This window comes from Rhinopithecus roxellana, chromosome 7 (assembly GCF_007565055.1).
Source record: "Rhinopithecus roxellana isolate Shanxi Qingling chromosome 7, ASM756505v1, whole genome shotgun sequence".
Classification (NCBI taxonomy): Eukaryota; Metazoa; Chordata; class Mammalia; order Primates; family Cercopithecidae; genus Rhinopithecus; species Rhinopithecus roxellana.
Window position 1 is genome coordinate 73455389 of NC_044555.1, and position 17160 is coordinate 73472548.

Sequence of the window (17160 nt, forward strand, 5' to 3'; positions counted from 1 at the left end):
CTCTTTCTTTAACTGCTTGGTTTGAATTCATAGCACAAGAATCTTTCATGATTTTTCCCTAATATATGCATTTTAGACTGAATTTTCTGCTTCTTTTTCTTTGATATTATCAGCTTAACTAGCATGTAATGTGGCTTTCTTTTAATTATCCAGTTTGAAATAGGTTGATCTCTCTGATTCTATCAATTTATGTGTTTCATGAAACCTGAAAAATTCTCAACCATTTTATCTTTGAATATTGTGTCTTGTGCATTGTCTTTTTAAAAATCTCCTTATATTTCATTCAAATATATTTTGCACTTTCTCATTCAATAGATTAAATATCAAACCTTTCTCTAATTTTTCTACTTTTTTGTTGCTCTATGGTTACTCAGTGTTATTTCTACATATCTATATTATAAATCACTAATATCCTCTAAGGCTATCTTAATCTGCCTTTAAACATTCCATTGATTTTTACATTTCAATTATCTTTTTTATTTTTTTTCTGTTTTAAAAGTTCATGCTGGTAGTCTTTCAAAAATTTGCCTGGTCATTTTTATGGTATATTGCTTCTTACTGATATCTCAAATTCCCTCTATGGTTGTTTAGACATTTAATAATACTTATTTTATATTCTGTATCTGATGATTCTAGTGCCTGATAGGTTTGTTCGTTTCTAATGACTATCACACGTGGCAGGTAGAAGTCATACATTTTGTAATTTTTTTATTGTATTTTGTTTTCCATTTGGATCTATCTCTCTGGAATTACCAGGAGGCTTGGATTGGGCCAGTTTCCCCCAGGGACAATTATGTTTGCTGCAGATGCCTTGGAACATTTCAGAGTTGACACAATTTCCCTTTCAACACAATTTCTTCTTGATGCTTCTCTGGCCATTCGGAGAGTTTTCTGGCCACTCCCTCTTGGGACCTGCTTGTCAGTTGTTTTCCTGGCAAAGCATGATGTTTATTTGTTCAAAATTCTGTGTGATTGCTGTGTCCCAGACTCAGGCACTGTGGGCACACAGACTCCAGGGAAAGCAGCTTGGGGCCAGAGCTGGAGTTTCTTCTCATTGTCACTCCTGTCACTTAGTGGCAGAGTAACTTGGGATAACCCTTTGAGTCTCATTTCCCTCTTCTGTAAAAATAAAGAAATGATTCCTACCTTATCATAATGTGGCGATATCAAAATAGAATAATTTGCAAAAATACTTTCGTGGTGTTATAATAAGTACACAAGGCATGATAATGTCTCCCAGTGTTTATGTGAATATTGGCATGATTTTTATGTCAATGATTATGATTGTTATCATTAAAAGACATGACAGTTGTCTGTGGGGATGACAGAATGGGGAAGAATATATTAAAAAGAAAATAAAGTTCAATAGCATATTTGATGAAGCTTTTGTACTACGTACTGTGGTAGACAGCAAAGGGATTAATTTATGACATTGGAGCCCATTAAACATCTTCTTTCCTCCCAGCAGAAACATTTTGTTATCACCCAACTTTGACATGTGTTAATCCATAACTTGCTCATCCTCAGTAACTAAATAATTTAGTAAACTAGGTTGATCAAGCTGTTGTGTTTCAATATCCTTGTGTTTCAAAGAGGTATTAAAAAGTTAATGACGTAGCAACAGGAAAGACAAAAAGGTTTATTAACAAAGTAATTAAGCATGCTAAAATTCTTATGTAAAAATGCATGAGAAAATACCCAAATTTGTCTTTTGTGTGTACCAGATAATATAGCATCAAAACTGATTAAAAAATCAAGACTAAACAAAGGACATAAGTAGTTTGAACACACATGTGTAAAAACAATCAGATCACCCCACCTCTCTCGCATGCTCTCTCTGTCTCTTCTCTGTCTCTGTCTCTGTCTCACACGCACACACACACACATAGACACACACACACACACAGTCTTACACTGTCTTTGATATAACATGAACTCAAAGAGACATGTGCACCGAAGTTCAATGTTTATTTTTTTCACTTTTTTTGTGAAGGAGAAGAAAATAAACAGAAAGAAACCTCAAATTCCTATTAATGGAAAAGTAGTAAACTTGACGTATGTTCACTGTTTCAATATAGCAGTCGAAAGCATATGAAAAAAAACTCAGCATCACTAATCATTAGAGAAATACAAATCAGAACCGCAATGAGATACCATCTCACACTAGTCAGAATGGCTATTGTTAAAAAGTAAGAAAATAACAGATGCTGGCAAGATTGTGGAGAAAAAGGAACACGTATACACTTCTGTTGGGAATGTAAATTATTTAATTCAACCATTGTGGAAAACAGTGTGGTAATTCCTCAAAACCTAAAAACAGAATACCATTTGACCCAGCAATCCCATTAACTGGGTGTATATACCCAAAGGAATATAAATTGTTCTCTTATAAACACACATGCACACATATGTTCATTGCAGCACTATGCACAATAGCAAAGACATGGAATCAACTTAAATGCCCGTCAATGGAAGATTGAATTAAAAAATGTGGCATATATACACCATTGAATACTATGCAGCCATGAAAAAGAATTAGATCATGTTCTTTGAAGGGACATGAATGGAGCTGGAGGCCATTACCCTTAGCAAGCTAACAGAGGAACAGAAAACCAAGTACCGTATGTTCTCACTTATAAGTGGGAGCTGAATGATGAGAACACATGGACACATAAAGGGGAACAACACACACACTAGGACCTTTCAGAGGGTGGAGGGTGGGAGGAGGGAGAGGATCAGGAAAAATAACTAATGGACACTAGGCTTCATAGTGGGTGATGAAATAATCTATACAACAAATCCGCATGACACAAGTTTACCTATGTGACAAACCTGCACATGTACCCCTTAACTTAAAAGTTAAATTAAAAAACAAACAACCAGTATAACAGTTGAAATGAGGAAAGACCTGAAGAGCATCATGTAGAGGGATAAAATGCAAGTTGCAAGACAGTATCTGCTTTCTACCAGTTATGAGGTACATTAAAAAATGCAGAGAGCATTATCGTGTTCCTGGCAATTATTATTTAAGAAAACCTTACTTCAAAGAAGTGATTGGTTATGTATTACATGTTTGATAGTAGTCACAACTGGAGAAAGAGAAATAGTAATGAGACATGAGGTGTTATCACAAATGACTTCATCTTTACATGTTTAATGCTATTTTAAAATATCCAAAACAAACGTGACTATGCTATTGTTAATTTGGGGTAACATGTACATGAACTTTTGTCTTAATGTGTTTTATACTTTTATGTTTTCTTTTATTTAAAAGTCATAAAGCAGATGAACAATAAATTTAGAATAGACTCCTAGAGCTAGGTGCAGTGGCTACCAGTGCATCTGAACTCCAAGCTACTTGGGAGGCTGAGGTGGGAGAACCGGGTGAGCCCAGGAGGTCAAGGCTGCAGTGAGCTATAATCACACCACTGTACTCCAGCCTGGGTAACAGAATGAGATCCTATCTCAAAAATAAGTTAAATAAAAGGTAGAATCAACTTAGATTTCAATTAATGCATTTCTCTTTTTTTTTTTTTTTTGCCTTATTTTGTATATGTCTATAAATACAAAAATGAGAACTGGGTGTTGTGGCTAATACCTGTAATCCCAGCGACTCAGGAGGCTGAGGTGGGAGGATTGCTTGAGACCATGAGTTCAAGACCAGGCTAGTCTATATAGCAGGACCCCCATCTCTAAAAAAAAGAAATTAAAAAAAAAATAACCTCCAGAAGATGATGTTATTTAGAGGAACAGCACCATTGTGTTATGAGAGAAAATCGTTTCAATTTGTTTAGACAGTTTGGCTTTCTCTCTGTCTCTCTCTGTCCCCTTCCCTTCCCTTCCCTTCCCCTCCCCTCCCCTCCCCTCCCCTCCCCTCCCCTCCCCTCCCCTTCCCTTCCCTTCCCTTCCCTTCCCCTCCCCTCCCCTCCCCTCCCCTTCCCTTCCCTTCCTTCTCTTTCTCTCTCTTTCTTTCTTTCGAGACAGGGCCTTGCTCTGTTGCCCAGGCTGAAGTGTAGTGTTGCCAATCACAGCTCACTGCAACCTCCACCTCCCCAGCTCAAGCAGTCTCCCTGCCTCAACCTCTCAAATAGTTGAGACTGTAGGCATGCACCACCATGCCTGGCTCATTTTTGTATTTTTTGTAGAGATGGGTTTCACCATGTTGCCCAGGCTGGCTTTGAACTCATGGACTCAAGTGATCTGCCTGCCTCAGCCTCCCAAAGTGCTGGGATTACAGGCGCAAGCCACTGCGCCCAGCCTAGACTTTATTTATTTATTTATTTATTTATTTATTTATTTATTTATTGAGATAGAGTCTCGCTCTGTCACCCAGGCTGGAGTGCAGTGGCTCGATCTCAGCTCACTGCAAGCTCCGCCTCCTGGGTTCATGCCGTTCTCCTACCTCAGCCTCCCAAGTAGCTGGGACTACAGGCGCCTGCCACTACGCCAGGCTAATTTTTTGTATTTTTAGTAGAGAGGGAGTTTCACTGTATTAGCCAGGATAGTCTTGATCTCCTGACTTCGTGATCTGCCCACCTTGGCCTCCCAAAGTGCTAGGATTACAGATGTGAGCCACCGTGCCTGGTCTAGACTTTATTTTTAATAATCTAGAGGGAATATATATCTTCTCATTTCCATACCATGTAAATATAATCAAAGCACAACTAATTGAATTGTACAGGTAACTTTTTCTGCTGTGAAGGAATTGAACCATCAGAAATTTCCCAGCATAAAGATTAGCAGCATGGGACCCTGAGCGTGGTTCCAGACTCCAGCAGGCTCTAGCAGCATTCGCAGAGTCGCAGGCGTCTGCTCGATGTGCTTTGTTCCTATGGGCTGCAGTGATGTGAGTGCAGTCAGAAAGGAATGGGCACCTGGGAATACAACTCTCCGTCCCTCTTTACAATGAATAATCACTCAGAATTTTCACCAAAAAGTAGGCAGTGTTATTCTAATATAAAATATCTCTTCATCTAGTCAGAGCAATAGGACTTGAATATTAAGAAAGGAGTAGAACTTTAACAACGTCAGTATCATGAAAAACTTAAACTGGGCCGGGCGCTGTGACTCACGCCTGGTAGGCCAAGGTGGGTGGATCACTGTAGCTCATCAGTTTGAGGTCAACCTGGGCAACATGGTGAAACCTTGTCTCTGCAAAAAATACAAAAATTAGGTGGCCATAGTGGTCCGTCGTGCCTGTAATTGCAGCTAGTTGGGAGACTGAGGTGAGAGGATTGCTTGAGCCCAGGAGGAGGAGGTTCTAGTAAGCTGAGATTGTACCATTGCACTCCTGCCTGGGCAACAGAGCTAGACCTTGTCTGAAAGAAAGAGAGAGAGAGAGAGAGAGAGGGAGGAAGGGAGGGGAGGAAGAGGAGAAGGAGGAGGAGGAGGAGGAGGAGGAGGAGGAGGAGGAGGAGGAGGAAGAAGAAGAAGAAGAAGAAGAAGAAGAAGAAGAAGAAGAAGAAGAAGAAGAAGAAGAAGAAGAAGAAGAAGAAGGAGGAGGGAAGGAAGGAAGGAAGGAAGGAAGGAAGGAAGGAAGGAAGGAAGGAAGGAAGGAAGGAAGGAAGGAAGGAAGGAAGGAAGGAAGGAAGGAAGGAAAAAAGAAAGAGAAAAGAAAAAGAGAAAGAAAGAAAAAAGGAGGAATTTATTCATTTATTTATTTCGTTGTAGTTGACATTTAATATATAAGCCTATTTCATTCCTTGGGATCTTGCTCCTGAACCTCCATCTGCCTAGAGCAATTTAACCACATGTTGTCCATTTACTCTAGAGTCATCTCCTCTCTGCTGAGTTCAGGTGCCCCACTCCACCCCCAGTTACAATGGCCCACTGAGTCCTACCATCGACTATGAGAAAGGAAACTTCATTCTTGGTCACACACATCTATTGGAATATGCGCTTGTGTGCATGCCTGCATGTACCTGTGCAGCCATTAGCTGCTTGGGGACAGGAGTCATGTTGTATTACTTATTCTATTCACAGCACTTAGGACAGTGACCAAACCCATGACAGATAATCAGTGTGAAATTCTAAAATGCTGGAACAGTACAATTCATGTCATATACAAAACTTGACAGTGGAAATGGGCCACATCAACCAGGAAAAGTTCAACTTGTTGACTCAAGACATAAAAGCATGACTGAATTTAGGGACAGGAGATGCAAAAGTTTAGTAAAAAGGATGTGCTTGAATTTTGAAAAGGTTATTATTATGGTGAAAATATTTAAAGACATACAAAAGTAAGAAAATAGTGTAATAAACTTTCTATTGCCAGGCTTCAAAAAAGAAATTCACTAATGGCCAATTTTATTTCATCTATACCTTTCCTCCTGCTACAGTTTAAATGATTGTGCTCCTTCCAAAACTCATGTTGTAACCTAATCTCAATGGGATGGTATTAGGGGCCCGAGCTTTGGGGAGGTGATGAGCTCATGAGGGTAGAGCCCTCCTGGGTAGGATTAGTGCCCTTACAAAAGGGGCACCAGAGAGCTCCCTTGCCTCTTCCACCACATGAGGACACAGAGAGGAGGTTCTGTCTATGAAGTAGTAAGCAGATCCTCACCAGCCACTGAATCTGCCATGCCTTGATTTTGGACTTCCAGCCTCCGGAATTATAAGCAATTATTATCTGTTGCTCATAAGCCAGCCAGGTGATGGTATTTTTGTTACAACACACCAAGCGGACTGACTCCTTTTTCCCCTTTGGATTATTTTGATACCAGCTGTTGAGCTCACATTATGTTTTCTGTAAATATTTCAGAATTTATCTCTAGAATGTAGGAATGCTTTGTTAAGAGTCATGTGAATGTGTGACTTTGGAGAGGACACTAGGGCTTTTGAGCCTTTATTTGAGAAGGGCACAACATAACATGGTCAACAGACAGCAAACATGGCTCTTGAAAAGTATACCTTGAGTGGAAAGTTTGATCAGAAGGAAGCAGTATATTATGTTAATTAGCAGAACACGAAGTGCATTGCTTACTCTGTATTCCCTTGAAAGGCTTCTTCCCTTCTGGAGATACCTTTGTTAATGACACCAGACTTAGCTTGTAGGTGTGGTGGCTCATACCTATAATCCCAGTATTTTGGGAGGCTGAGGCGGGTGGATCACCTGAGGTCAGGAGTTTGAGACCGGCCTGGTCAACATGGTGAAACCCTGTCTCTACTAAAAATACAAAAATTAGCTGGACGTGATGGCACACACCTATAATCCCAGATACTCAGGAGGTTGAGTCAGGAGAATTGCTTGAACCCAGGAGGTGGAGGTTGCAGTGAGCCAAGGTCGTCCTACTGCATTCCAGCCTGGGCGACAGAGCAAGACTCCATCTCAAAAAAAAGGAAAGGATTTCTATTTTTCTATTATTTTGTCATTTCTGCCTCACTTCAAGAAACAGATATTTAGTAGATGCTTAGTAAAAATACTTCTAGATGACACACTCACTTAACTTTACAGTAACATATAACTGCAAAGTATTTTGATTTTCTTACAATACCCATCATGGTGCATTAAGTTTATCACATCAATCTATGATTTAGCTCAAAAGGTTTTATATTTCAGGAATTTATAGTCCACACACATTCATATAAATATATATATATATGTATGCATATATATTATACACACACACAGACACAGAGAGAGAGAGAGAGAGAGATACACAAAGAGATACAAACAGTCTAGGGACATTTATTCCAGGAACACTCATGGAAAAGGAAAAATGCCAGCCTTGTCAGAGATTAGTATTAAAAAAAGGAAAACATGTTAATACGGAATTTTGTTATGGAAATTTTTAAAACACAAATATTTTCTGTCACGATCTCTGTACAAACACCCACCAAAAAAGAAAGCAATGAAAGCAAAGTCCAGCTTATATGCAAAATATGGTAAAAACCTCTATACCAGAGGTCCCCAACCCTCAGGCCACAGACGGGCATTGGTATCCATCTGTGGCCTGTTAGGAACCAGCCCACACACCAGGAGGTGAGCGGCGGGCAAGTGAATGAAGCTTCATCTGTATTTACAACCACTCCCCATCCCTCTAATTACAGCCTGAGCTCCGCCTCCTGTCAGATCAGTGGCCACATTAGATTCTCATAGGAGCATGAACCCTATTGTGAACTGTGCATGTGAGGGATCCAGGTTGTGTGCTCCTTATGAGAATCTAATACCTGATGATCTGTCACTTTCTCCCGTCACCCCCAGCTGGGACTGTCTAGTTGCAGGAAAGCAAGCTCAGGGCTCCCTCTGATTATACATGATGGTGAGTTGTAGAATTATTATATTATATATTACAATGGAATAATAATAGAAATAAAGTGCACAATAAATGTGATGTGCTTGAATCATCCCAAAACCACCCCCACACCCCCTTGTCCACAGAAAAATTGTCTTCCACAAAACTAGTCCCTGGTGCCAAGACAGTTGGGGACCGCTGCTCTATACCCCAATAGGCAACATTTTCATTCTTCTGTGCTATGTACATTCTAAGAGCTTGCTCTGTAATCACAGTGGCCTGTGCCTAGATTTTTCTTTTTTCTTTTTGAGTAAGAACTAGTAAGACAATGGCTAATACAGTGGAAGATTGTGATGAATTTTGTGTTTAATAAAGCAACAGGTGGTTGAAGTTCATTTTAATTCCTTAGCAAGAATGAGTAAAACCCAGGAAATTGTTAGTATTCACCTCTCTAATGGAAAGTCATAAAATTAGTCTTCTTCCTTCTGATTTGGCCTCAATTACAGAGTGTGTTGGATTGGTGATGTAAAAGTTACTAAACACCATGGGATCGTGCAGGGTGCTTAATCAGTTATATTGCAGCCCTATAAAACAGAACTCCTGTGATAGAAATTAAGGCAACAAAATAGCTCAATTAGCTGTCTATATATGGGTGTAGTAGAATGAAACGTAGAGGGAGGATTAAGGCCAGACACAACTAGTGGACCTTCTTCAATCAGAAATGGAAGTTTGGAATTCTGGGGGGTCTTGGATTCAAGCCAATTGTTTATGGTTCATGAGAGGAGATGGGGTGGCATGAAAGAATCCTCAGCTTTTGGAAAATTCTTCAAAACAGTAAAAATTAGTGAACGTGTTTGTAATATTTTACTAAGTCAAAGATGCATTCTTAGACTATGATTTTAAAGTGAAAGTGATCAAAGATGTTGATAAGTCACATATCCTTATTATAAATAGAGGAGAACAATGCTTTAGGGAGAAAATAATGTGTGCCCAAGGTTATGTTGTTGGTTAATGAAACAAGGACTAGAAATATTTTTTTCCAGATTCTAGTGAACATTCTGTACCGTACTCCCTCTTCTTTTTCTTTTTTCTTTTTAAATATAATGTTACTTTAAAAGGACAAAAGAAACAGTCACCTATTCTCTGTATAATTTACTTTATTGCTTTTCAAACAACCACATATAGGTAAAATATATGTTTTATAAGAAGAGAGTATTACTTTGAGTATACCAGCACACACTGTGGATCTCCTCACCATGTTGGCATGGCAAATGGTATAATTCATTCAACTCAACATAATTTAATGATGTCTTTCAATGGGCTGGCCCTGTTCCTTAGAGTAAGTATGTTGAGCCGAGTTAAAAACATACATCTCAAATGTTTGGCAGTCCCTCTTTCCTCACAATTGTTGAAGAAATGAAGTATTTACAGATGTACAGTTTTTTCTACTCTCATTTTCTCCCTTATCCATTTCATCCAACAATTGTTCATTCCATGATTTAATTATATTGCCTGAAAGTAGTGACAACTTTGAATAATCATTCGCATTCATGTTGAGATGAAAATACCATGTAGGGGTGAATTTCATTAATCACAAATCTCTTTTTTAGTATACACTGCTTTTTCTTTTCTATTTCTGTATTAGGCCCATAATTCACCTTCTCATTCAAAAGAGAGTAGAGCACCTTGGAAATTTCTGTTGGGAGACATGGCAGGTCGACTTCTATTAATAGATGGTTCCTGTGACTTTCTCTCCCCAGTATTACTTTCAGAACTATGTTACATTTATGTACAAGGCAAAAGGGATTTTGCAGATGTAGTTCAGGTTACTAATCAGTCAACCTTAAAATAGGGAGATTATCAGGCTGGAACTAATCCAACTACATGAGCCATATAAAAGCAGCGTTTTCTCCAGCTGGTGTCAGAAGCAGAAGTCAGAAAGATCTGAAGCATGAGAAGCCTTGGATGGGAGGGAGGCCTTCTGACACTAAAAGATGTGGAGGGACCCAAGAGCAGCCTCTAGGAGCTGAGAGTGACCCCAGCCAACAGCCAGAAAGGATTTGAGGGCCTCTGCCGGGCATGGCGGCTCTCACCTGTAATCCCAGCACTTAAGGTGGTCGAAGTGGGCGGATCACTTGAGGTCAGGAGTTCGAGACCAGCCTGGCCAACATGGTGAAACCCCATCTCTATTAAAAATACAAAAAGTAGCCAGGCATGTAGTGCACGCCTGTAATCCCAGATACTCAGGAGGCTGAGGCATGAGAATGGCTTGAACCTGGGAGGTGGAGGTTGCAGTGAGCCGAGATCACACCATTGCACTACAGACTGGGTGACAGAGCAAGACACCATCCCCCACCCCCCAAAAATTGGGGGGACCAAAACTGGATTCTGCCAGCAATCCCAATGAATTTGAGCAAGATTTTCCCCCAAACCTGCCAGCACCTTAATTTTGGCCTTGTGAGATTCTAAGGCGAGAAATTTGCTCAAGTTGTAGTAATTGGTTATGCAGCAAAAGAAAATTAATAGTTTTCTAGGGGCAGACAGGATTTTTACCATCATTTAAATTTTTTTTTAAAAAGATGTGGAGGAGAAAGAAAGAGGGAGAGAGACTAAATGAAAATGTTCTACACTGTTAAGTTGTGCTATTGGAAAGCACTCTAATGCAGATGGAGGCTCCAAAAAGAAAAACGTGGTTATGAGCAGAGAATAAAAAGGAAGAGAAATCTTTGGGAAGAAATAGGAGAGAACAAAGAGGCCCCTGCCCCCTGCCCAGGCCTTGCTGTAAGTCAGCTCTGGAAGATAAAGGAGACCTAAAGAGGAAGCCACGTCATCAGGGAAAAGCTAGATTTGTGTCTGGGGGAGAAAGTGAAGAGTGTTCCAGAGAAGGTTTCAGGGAGCAGAGAAGTTTGCTGAGGACACAAAGGAAGCCGGAGCAAAAACTCCCTGAAGGGTTTTAGAAGGGAGGACAGGGGAGGGGAATGGAGGCAGGTTAATGGTATGTAAGAGTGATATAAATGATGTAAGTAAAGACGTGACCTGGCGGGCCCAACCCTGCTGGTGCCTGAGAGCACTTGTCCTGATGGCCCTTTAGGATACAGTGAAGGAAGAGGGACTCAGAACACCTTAGTCCCCGCAGCTTCCAACAGTCGGGCTATAAAGTGCAGTTCTCTTAGATAATCATGAGTTCAACACCACCCCCCTCCCACTCCAGTGTCAACTCCATGCAGGCAGATCACGGAACAATATCTGGGACATCGCAGGTGCCCAGGAGGTATTTATTGAGTGAACTTCAAGAAGACTTTCTTTTCTATGTCCTAGTATTAACACTGCCTGCAGAGAGAGGAGTTTAGAAACTGCTTCTAGGCATGTTGAGTATGAACTAAATCAAATTACCAAGAAAGCCTCAAAAGCCCTGAATCCTGATGTTTAGATAAAAGAGACATTTGGGTATATATTTTTGTTTTTCTTTCTTTATAGAGAGCAACTGTTCATCTATGATAATTTTTTATTTCCATCCTTTCCCCATCCCTAGCCCCACAAAAGAATCCCAACCCTCCTACATCCTTCTCCATTTGATCAAATGCCATTTTTTTTCCAGTTGTTCAAACCAGATAGCTTGGATCCTTTTTTAGCTCTCTGTGGCCCTTACACTGTATAAATCCTGCACATATTTTCTAGGCTCTGTCTTTCAACTATATCCACAGTAAGCCACTATTTAACACCTCTACATTTACCCCCCATATCAAGTTAGCAAACACACATCATAATGCATTGTGTGGGCTGTGAAGTCTAACTGGTCTACCTGTTCCTACCCTAGTCTCCCCATATAGCAGCCACAGTGGTTCTATTAAAGTGTAAGTCATGACAGGGTCCCTTGCTTTCCTTCTCAATCTGAATTAAATCCAGTCAATGCCAGCACCTACTACATGACCTTGTTCCTGGCTCTCTTCCAGGTGTCTTTTCCCATCTCCTTACCTGTTGTTAAGAGATAGAGCCAGCCATGCTGTCCTCCAAGTATGACTGTGCTGGAGGGGAGTTTCCACTTCCTGTTTCTCCTGCTTGGAATATTCTACCACCCGATATTTTCAGGGCTCACTTTTTTACTCCCACAATCAGAGAGATTTTTGTTTTCTTCTGACTGCTCTATTCAAAATCCCAACCACCTCATCACTCTTTATTCTTATAACATGGCACACTTTTCTTCCTAGCTCTCATTATCACCTGCCATATTATATATATTTATCTCTTTAGTAGTTTTTTGTCTCTCCACTTTAGTGTGTAAGCTCCATGAGGGCAGAGGCTTTTTCCATTGTGTTCGTTGGTATTATTCCAGCTTCTGAAACTCCACCTGTTTTTAGTAGGTATTTAACAAATGGTAAATGAATGAATGGCTTTATTTCTTCCAGTAAATAATGGCTATTAGAAACTTGATTTAAAGATACGGTCACACAGTAAAGAGTGAAGATTTTATTCATGAATAAGACCAATAAAAGGGAGAAGAAACAAAGTCATCATGAAATAACCAAATGATAGGATGGGTAAAAAGTCACCAAATATGGAGCTCATGTAGACCTTCAAGATGCAACTCCTCAGTCTGAAGATGATGACAGTGAGACCACAGGATGTCTCATTTATGGCCTTTCAAGCTCAAACAACTACATTACCACCTGGCCATGACAAGAGCAGTCTTCTAATTGTCCAACACAGAAGATTATCTCTAAAAATTAGAAGGAAAAGAGACGTGGAGGCAAATGAAGAGTAGAACTCTTTATTGATTAGCTATTTGCCAGTCACACAGTTACTCATTAGGTCTTTAAATGTGCTTATGCAAGAGAAGGTAAACACAAATATAGAGAATAGAGCAGATTATCAGTCTATTCTTATGGTTTTCATAACTGTTAAAATATCTTTCTTTGGTTTTAACAAGGAACCCAGGGTTTGTTAATAGCTAAATTTGAAGAGGAAAAATACATTGATGTTTTCATAGCATAATATTAAAGGAATAAACATAAATATTAAAAATAAAGAACTTAAAATAATAGTGTAACATTAGGGAGAAAGGTTTATTTATTACAAAAAAAAAAGAGCTAAAACACTGGATAAACAATGACCAATTACTGCACCAGCGCGAATAATACTTCATGAAGAAAGTTTTAAGTAAAGCTGAAGCAAACAAAAATACTGTAAGACTTACATCATAAAGCAGTATAGAGAGAGTGTAGTCAAGCCACCATTTCAGCTAAGTCAGCCGCACTTATGGTCACATCAAATGACATATTTACATTCGCCGGTCCGAAGCAAGGTGATTTATAGGGGTGAGTCATACTTGGCATCTCCTGACAATATATTGCCTCATATTAAAATATAAACACTTTTCACTGTAATTTTGGGGTATCTTGAGCTTCATCTAAAAACATATTTGGTGCTGAGCGAAGGAAATCCCTACACATTCTATTTAAACAATGTTTTAATAATATATCATGTTCAGTGCATTCCCCTGGATCTAATTGTCAGATTGGATAAGCTAAACTAACTTTTGGGGCTTGGCCAGATCAAAGCTAAGTCTTCAATACATTAGAAAGACGTGTAACTCCCATTACCACTGACATTTGGACAGCTACTTGCTGTTCCAAACCTACCTTATCTCTATCGCTGTCTCCATGCTCCACGATCTTTAAATGGCCACTGACTGGTCAGTGTCTCCCCACGTTGTCTACTTTTTCTTTTTCGAGTTTGAAGTAGTTACTTTGCTACTTGCCCCTCTCAAAACTCAGAATTATCTCAGTTCTCCTCTCCCTTATTCCTAATGCCTTCCAGTGGCAAAATCCTGCTAATTATATCTCTTAGATACAGGTAATGTAGCTAAAGAGATAACCTTGCTTCCACTTTTCCAAGTCGCTGTCCGTGATGGTTAATATTAGGTGTCAACTTAATTGGATTGAAGGATGCCTAGATGACTGGTAAAGTATTGTTTGTGGGTGTGTCTGTGAGAGTGTTACCAGAGGAGATTGACATTTGAGTCGGTGGACTGGGAGAGGAAGACCCACTCTCAATGTGGGTGAGCACAATCTAATTTGCTGCCTACATGGCTAGAAGAAAGCAGGCTGGAGAAGGTGGGATAACCTTGCTTGCTAAGTCTTCTGGCTCTCTTTCTTCTTCCCACACTGGACCCTTGCTTCCGCTCCTCCTGCTCTTGGACACCAGACTCCAGGTTCTTCTGCCTTTCGACTCTGGGACTTGTACCAGTGGTTTCCTGGGGGCTCTGGGGCCTTCACCCACAGACTGAAGGCTGCACTCTTGGCTTCCCTACTTTTTTTTTTTTTTTTTTTTAACAGAACAATAAACACCTTTATTACACGGGTGAAGACAAAACGAGGATTTATTTGCCTTTCCGGGCCTTGATTTTCCTAAGATAGAACTCCAACTCTTTGCCCTCTAGCACATAGCCATCTGCTCGGCCACACTGTCCCGGCCTGGAAGCAATGCATGCAAGAAGCTTGCCCTGCTGGAACTGCTCCTCCAGGAGACTGCTGATTTTGGCATTCTTTTTCCTTTCATCATATTTCTTCTGAATTTTTTTAGATCGTTTTTTGTTTAAAATCTCTTCTTCCTCAGGAGTCAGCTTGGCTCCCTTCTTGCGGCCCAGGGGCAGCGCGTAGTGGGACTCGTACCACTGTCGGTACGGTGTGCTGTCGATGAGCACGATGCAATTCTTCACCAGAGTCTTGGTACGGACCAGCTCATTATTAGATGCATTGTAGACAACATCGATGATCCTTGTTTTACGAGTACAACACTCTGAGCCCCAGGAGAAATTCCCTACGTCCAGCCTCAGGGCACGGTATTTCTTGTTACCTCCCCGCACACGGACTGTGTGGATGCGGCGGGGGCCAATCTTGGTGTTGGCAGCCGGGCGCCCCAACTCATACTTCCGCTTCTTGTGGTAGGGCTTTCTCTTGCCCCCGGTTTTGCGACGCTTGTGCCAGTTGTCCCGAGAAATGCCCATCGCTCGGCGCTGGCTGGAAAGAGAGGCTTCCCTACTTTTGAGGCTGTTGGACTCGGACTGAGATACTTTTGGCTTCTTTCTTCCCCATGTTGCAGATGGCCTATCGTGGGACTTTGCCTTGTGATCATGGGAGCCAATTATCCCTAATGAACTCCCTTTTATATATACAGAGATCCTATTGGTTCTGTCCCTCTGGAGAACCCTAATATACTGCCCACACTTTATAACTTCTCTCTAGAGTGGTCACATCAACTTTCTGGCTGTTGTCTCCACTGCAGTCTTTCCCCCACTCTAATCCACCTTGAGTAGAACCCAAAAAGTGACCTTCTGAGAGCTCAGCCCTTTCATTGTTTCTCATTGCCTGGAGAGCAAGACTGAAACGTTCAACTTGGCACTGATTTCGCAGATCAGCCTTAGCCTGTACTTTAGCCTCATTCTGCATCCTCCTGTCCCATCCCCAGCATACCAGCCTTACAGAAATCTGTCCGCTCTACAATTATACCTAACAAGTTCCTACTTAGGAGACTTCCTTCCAGTAGGGCAACACCTTTTCAGGGCCTGCTCAAGCCCCGTTTATACAGTCATCAGTCACTTTTTTTCTCACTTTCTTTTTTTTTTTTTTTTTTTTTTTTTGAGATGGAGTCTCACTCTGTCGCCCAGGCTGGAGTGCCGTGGCACTATCCCGGTTTACTGCAATCTCCACCTCCCGAATTCAAGTGATCCTTCTGCCTCAGCCTCTCAAGTAGCTGGGATTACAGGCACCCACCACCATGCCTGGCTAATTTTTGTATTTTTAGTAGAGATGGGTTTCACCATGTTGACCAGGCTGGTCTTGAACTCCTGACCTCGAGTGATCTGCCTGCCTCAGCCTCCCAAAGTGTTGGCATTACAGGTGTGAGCCACCACACCTGGCCGCCTTTTGCCTTTAACTGAATTACAGCATCATCAAAATCTACCCTGTACCCTGTCCCATTATGTGTTCACCTGCAGAGGGCTACTCTGTAAAGTGTGCGTGCTGTAGTATTCATCATTGCAGTCTACCTGGTGTCTAACAAAATGCCTTGCACAAATGAACTGCTCAATAAAAATATTTATGCTGTTTCCTTTTGATCCAGTGACTGAGGTTTATCCCAGAAAACAAAATGTCTCTATTCTGTCCAATGTTATCATGGCTTTAACTAATGACTAGTTTAATTTGGGACTTAGCCACTCAGAGAAACCATTCATTCTAAACTCAACATCTGATAATGAATTCATATATTCTCTCTCAAATGGGTTAGTTCCATTCTAGTTGGGATTTTTACTAAATAAATTCAATAAGTTGCCAGTGAAAATATCAGACACTGAGACTGGGTGATGATGAGAAATTTGGGGTCTGGGGTACTTTTTGAAACCACCAAGCCATATCACATAGGTGGTTTCCATAGGTTGGTATAGCCATGAGTGACTGATAGTTTTCCACTTTTCATTCTCTTTGCTTCATGCTCTGAAAAAATGTACATATAGGTCACTTCTCTGACCCAGGTATACCCAAGGAAAGGCGTATCTAAAACTCACACAGATCTTAAGCACAGTTTTGAATACACAGTGTGTTCTTCTTGATTAATCAATTTTTGATGGACATAATCCCAGTTAATCTTTGGGATCAAAGACCAGTCTTAGTCTTTGACAAGGCTGATCTTTGACAAGACAATTTATGAATTTTCACAATCAGTAATGCCCCATTTTCGTGAACTCAAGGACCACAGATTTTCCCTTGGTTTTAAAAGTCTTCCCAGTAAGGTACAATGTGACGTTTTTACGTATGTAAACAATGTGAAATGGTTAAATCAAGTTAGCTAACATATCTGTCACCTCTTTTAACGTTTTTTGAGGTGAAACATTTGAAATTTACTCTTGGTTATTTGGAATATATAATAT

At 40.5% G+C, this 17160-nt stretch overlaps 1 protein-coding gene across 1 annotated transcript; it reads right to left on the reverse strand.

Annotated features, from left to right (window-relative positions):
- Nucleotides 1-14564: 14564 nt before the first annotated feature.
- On the reverse strand, nucleotides 14565-15262 carry LOC104673844 (40S ribosomal protein S8). Its single transcript, XM_010378005.2, has one exon. It carries the CDS (start codon nucleotides 15238-15240, stop codon nucleotides 14614-14616), a length of 627 nt encoding a protein of 208 aa, XP_010376307.1. The 5' UTR covers nucleotides 15241-15262; the 3' UTR covers nucleotides 14565-14613.
- Nucleotides 15263-17160: the final 1898 nt, after the last annotated feature.

Bases quoted from the DNA above. Each gene is read 5' to 3' on its own strand.
- LOC104673844 (XM_010378005.2), bottom strand. From the start codon at position 15,240: ATGGGCATTTCTCGGGACAACTGGCACAAGCGTCGCAAAACCGGGGGC.